Source organism: Fulmarus glacialis, unplaced genomic scaffold, assembly GCF_000690835.1.
Source record: "Fulmarus glacialis isolate BGI_N327 unplaced genomic scaffold, ASM69083v1 scaffold24764, whole genome shotgun sequence".
Classification (NCBI taxonomy): Eukaryota; Metazoa; Chordata; class Aves; order Procellariiformes; family Procellariidae; genus Fulmarus; species Fulmarus glacialis.
In genome coordinates, this window is record NW_009206455.1 from 16,545 (window position 1) to 20,598 (window position 4,054).

The 4,054-nt window shown below is 38.0% G+C and overlaps 1 protein-coding gene across 1 annotated transcript in view; it reads left to right on the forward strand.

Moving 5' to 3' along the window:
* Window positions 1-1,752, forward strand: part of HEATR3 (HEAT repeat containing 3) — a 17,067-nt gene extending 15,315 nt beyond the window's left edge. The window contains exon 14 of the mRNA XM_009575759.1: window positions 854-1,752. Within this exon, the coding sequence (XP_009574054.1) occupies window positions 854-973 (120 nt within the window). The 3' untranslated portion in view covers window positions 974-1,752. The remainder of the gene's footprint in view (window positions 1-853) is intronic.
* The last annotated feature ends 2,302 nt before the right edge of the window (window positions 1,753-4,054 follow it).

Here is a 4,054-nt window from a genome sequence, read left to right on the forward strand (position 1 = left end):
AATGTGTGGCTTTATAAGATGACCAAAAAAAAAAGAAAAAAAAAAAAAATTGAATTCCTGATATTATACTTTAGAGGAAAGCAAATACACTTACCTTGCAGTTTATGGAACCGTCAGGGTAACAGCACAGCATCTGCATTGCAACATCTGCATTACACCATCAGCATTATTGATGTCCAAATCACTGTATTGTTCTGAAACCCTTGTAAAAAAAAAAAATCCTGCAGATGTCTCTGGAGGAGAACAGCTAAATTGGTGGGAGAAAAGTCCCTTCTGAAGTTACATTGACATCTTTTATTTTTAACTTGCTGTAGTTGCAGGTGGACATTTTTGTTCTGTGGTTGGTTAATTAAAATAGGTCATGTATTCTGTATTTTCAAGAATCACAAGGCCAAAATTCTAAACTGTAATTTTAAGTACATCCTTGTCTTAAATAGAGAATAACCTTCAATATGTTGTTTCTTTAGTCAGATGAAGCCTGAGGAGACTTTCATAGTCTTAAAGCTAAGCACTATACACACAAAATACACATGTGATAATGCTACAGTTGTTGGTTAGTTAGATGTGCAAGGTCTTTCCGATAAAAAGCTATAGAAAATAAGTATACGTTTCAGATTTATGAGTGAAATAGCATGCCAATAGTAGTCTAGTTTTAGGCAGAGATGTATTATAGTAAATTGACTTGCAGAAATAATTGCTGGCTATGCATGTGCACATGTGAACATGTTGGAGTTCTCAGAAAGCGTGGGTAGCATGCCTTGATAGAAGACATATACACAATTACTATAAACTTTAGGTGATCTAATAGGAGAAACTTCTCCATTAGTAAAGTATGTATTTCTTGGTTTTACAGATGCGAAAAGAAGGCAAAGGACAATATAGTACAGATCAACTGTGTGTTCTTGACAATGTGAAGATGAATTTGAGAAGATTTATTGCATATCTGGAGACACTAGGGAAAACCCCAACTTGAAACATCGAGGAACTTTAAACTAAGGTTTCCCTTACTGAATACTGTTTTCCAAAAATATAACCGTTTTGAACTTCTAAAATTTATTGAGCAGAGCAGTTTTGCTTTCATGTTAATACTGCATTTTTTTACGTTCAGTATTTTTATACTTGTGGGTTGATGCAATATGAAAGTCACATCAGCATACAAAAACATAGCATACTTTGCGATTAAGTGTTAGCAGTGATAAGAATGTGCTCTTGCAGTCCTGAGGTCTGTACATAGCACCACTGTCGTCGTTTAGAAATCCTCACGTATCCTGGCAGAAAACTATAATTGCATGAAAAAGTAATTTAGAGAATATTCCCGGTTATGTGCCAGATCAAGAAGAAAATTTTAAAAGCTCAAGATATTTTTCAGGGAATCGAGCAGTGGCAGAATATTCATATTTGCTATTTGCTCTTACCTATTTCTAGAATTGCACAGCACTTATGGCAAGCTTCCCAAGAGAAGTGTGTGACAAGTGTGTAGATTACTATCAGAACTTGCATCTGTTACTTCATGAAGTTCATTGAAGAGAAAACTGTTTCAAATTCATTTATGATAAATTCAGTATCATAGCTTTTTGCTGTGGAAATCAGTGTAAGAGGATCCTACGCTTATACACTGCTCCCTGTTTTTACTTCATTTTGATTGGTATTTCTGAAAATCAAGTCTCCTGATTTACTTTCTTCCTTGTAATTCTATATCAGGATGAATTTGAATTCAGGGAAGTAGTAAACCTAATAAAAAGTATTTTTATATACTGAGGTATTACCTAAAGTAACTTTATAATTGCTTAAAATATCTTTTTCAAATATTTGTGATAGAGATTTTTAAGCTGTAAAATACAGAAACTATTTTCAAAAAATGTCACCGATTCATGAAGATTGTATGTGAACTTCCATATATCAAAAACTTTGGTTTTGTTCCTGTGAATGAGATCCTCTCATACAATTTTTTTTAAAGAAAAAACCCACAACCAGACACAGAAGTATTTTGTTACGCTGATTTTTGAAGTGGGAGGTTTTTTCCCCCCTCTTCTCTTAACGTGCTGCCTTAGCACAGGCACCTAGTTTTTGGCAAAATTTTGCCCATGGTGTTAGGCATGGAAGTACAAAGACCAAATTTGCTCGGTTTGTTAGATTTCAGTCTCTTAGGTTGGAAAGCAGGCTCAGGAACTGACTGGACAACTTGCAAATGACTGACTTTATGAAATCCTGACATACGGTATTTTGTCAAATGCAAGAGAAAGTGAAAAATGAGTTTAAGCATCTATACTGCCTGGAAGTCCCGTTATTGCTATTACTTTACAGGAGTTGGATGAAATGTGTGATGTGATCCGATGCCTGCTAATCAAATGAGTGAGTGAGTGTGTGGGATCGGGCAGGCTCAAGGGCCATTGAACCTGGCCTGGAGAAGTCCAGAAGAAGTCCTGAGGAGCATGGAGCGGTTGAAGGGTTATCCTGGGATTTGGGGGGGGCAGGCAGTGAAGAGGGCTGGAGTGTAACAGCTGAGGAAAGAGTAGCTAGGTGGATTATGGCATAAGACTGCACAGTGCATAGATTTTAACCCCAATGTTAGTTACACTTGCTGTACAATGAAGATAGTATAATATTAGCCTGATAAAAAGGCATTAATATTTGTTTGGAGCGCTTAAAAGGACTTTTATGCAGAAAGTTCTGCTCTCATTTTCTGGGTGCTCCATTGAATTGCATGATGATCTAGGTTGGAAAGGATCTTTGGAGGTCTCTTAGTCCACTCCCCTGCTCAAAGCAGGACTTACTTTGGAGTCAGATAGGTTGTTCTAGGCCTTGAGCATCTCTGAGGATAGAAATCCCACAACTCTGGACAGCCTTTTCCAGTGCTTGACTGCCCTTGCTGTGAACACTTTCGTTTTTCTTTTTTCCCTTGTACCTAGTAGGACTTCCCACTGCTGCAAAATGTTCCTCTTGTCCTTTGCACACCACCATAAGGAGTCTGCCTCCATCTCCTCTTATAACCCCCATTTGGTAGTTGAAAACAACAATTCTATTCCCCTCTTCTCCAGGCTGAATAAACCCAGCTCCCTCAGCCCATCCTTGTACATCGTGTGCTCTAGCCCTCTAACCGTCTTGGTGGCCTTCTGCTTGACCTGCACTACTGTGTCTTATACTGGGGGGCCCAAAACTGGACACAGTATTCCAGATGTGATCTCATGAGTGCTGAAGAGAGGGTAGTGATCCGTTTTCTTGACCTGCTGGCTGTGCTCCTGCTAATGCAGCCCATTATTTGTTAGCGTTCATCACTGCAGTGGTGCACTGCTGACTTCTCTTCAACTTACTGTCCACCAGGACCCTTAGGTCCTTCTCTACAAAGCTGCTCTTTGGTCTTCAGTCTAGAGCCTGCTCTGTTTTATGGGCTTACTCTGTCCCAAGTGTAGGATTTTGCATTTTACATCAAGTGTAGCATTCAGAATTCCTGGGGACTGTTAGAACAATTAAGTATGTTATTTTTTGTTTAGGGATGGGTTTTTTAGGTTACTAATGAGAAGGAACATTTCATCTTCAAATATGAATCAGAAAGTTGCAGATAAATATATAGAAGATAGGACATCCACTAGAAAACCTAGTTTTCTTAATACAATCTGTCAGACCCTGTTTTTTTCCGTCAAGTGAAAAGACAGACTGTCATTTAGATCTTAAACTCTTCCAGCAGTGGAATGCATGGATTTTTTTTTTTTTTTGCTATGCACTAATCAGTTGAATGTCTTAAAAAAGTAATTTGTGTTATAATAAGATAGGTGCATAGTATGAACCATACCACTTGCAGAAGTATATGATTTTTAGTACTTAAAATACTTGCTTCTGTGTTCTGATACACATGCCATTTCTAGCTAATAGCTGGAAGAGAAATAAGGACATGTGAGGGCATTTTGGTTTCTTGTGAGTTTGTAGTAAAACTCTAACATACAAAAACTAAAATAATCCCTTCACCTTTGTTTCATCTGAGGTGACTGGAGCACTTTAGTGTTTGGCTGAGGGCATGAAACACTGACAAGCTGGCAGCTCTGTCTCCAGCTCACCA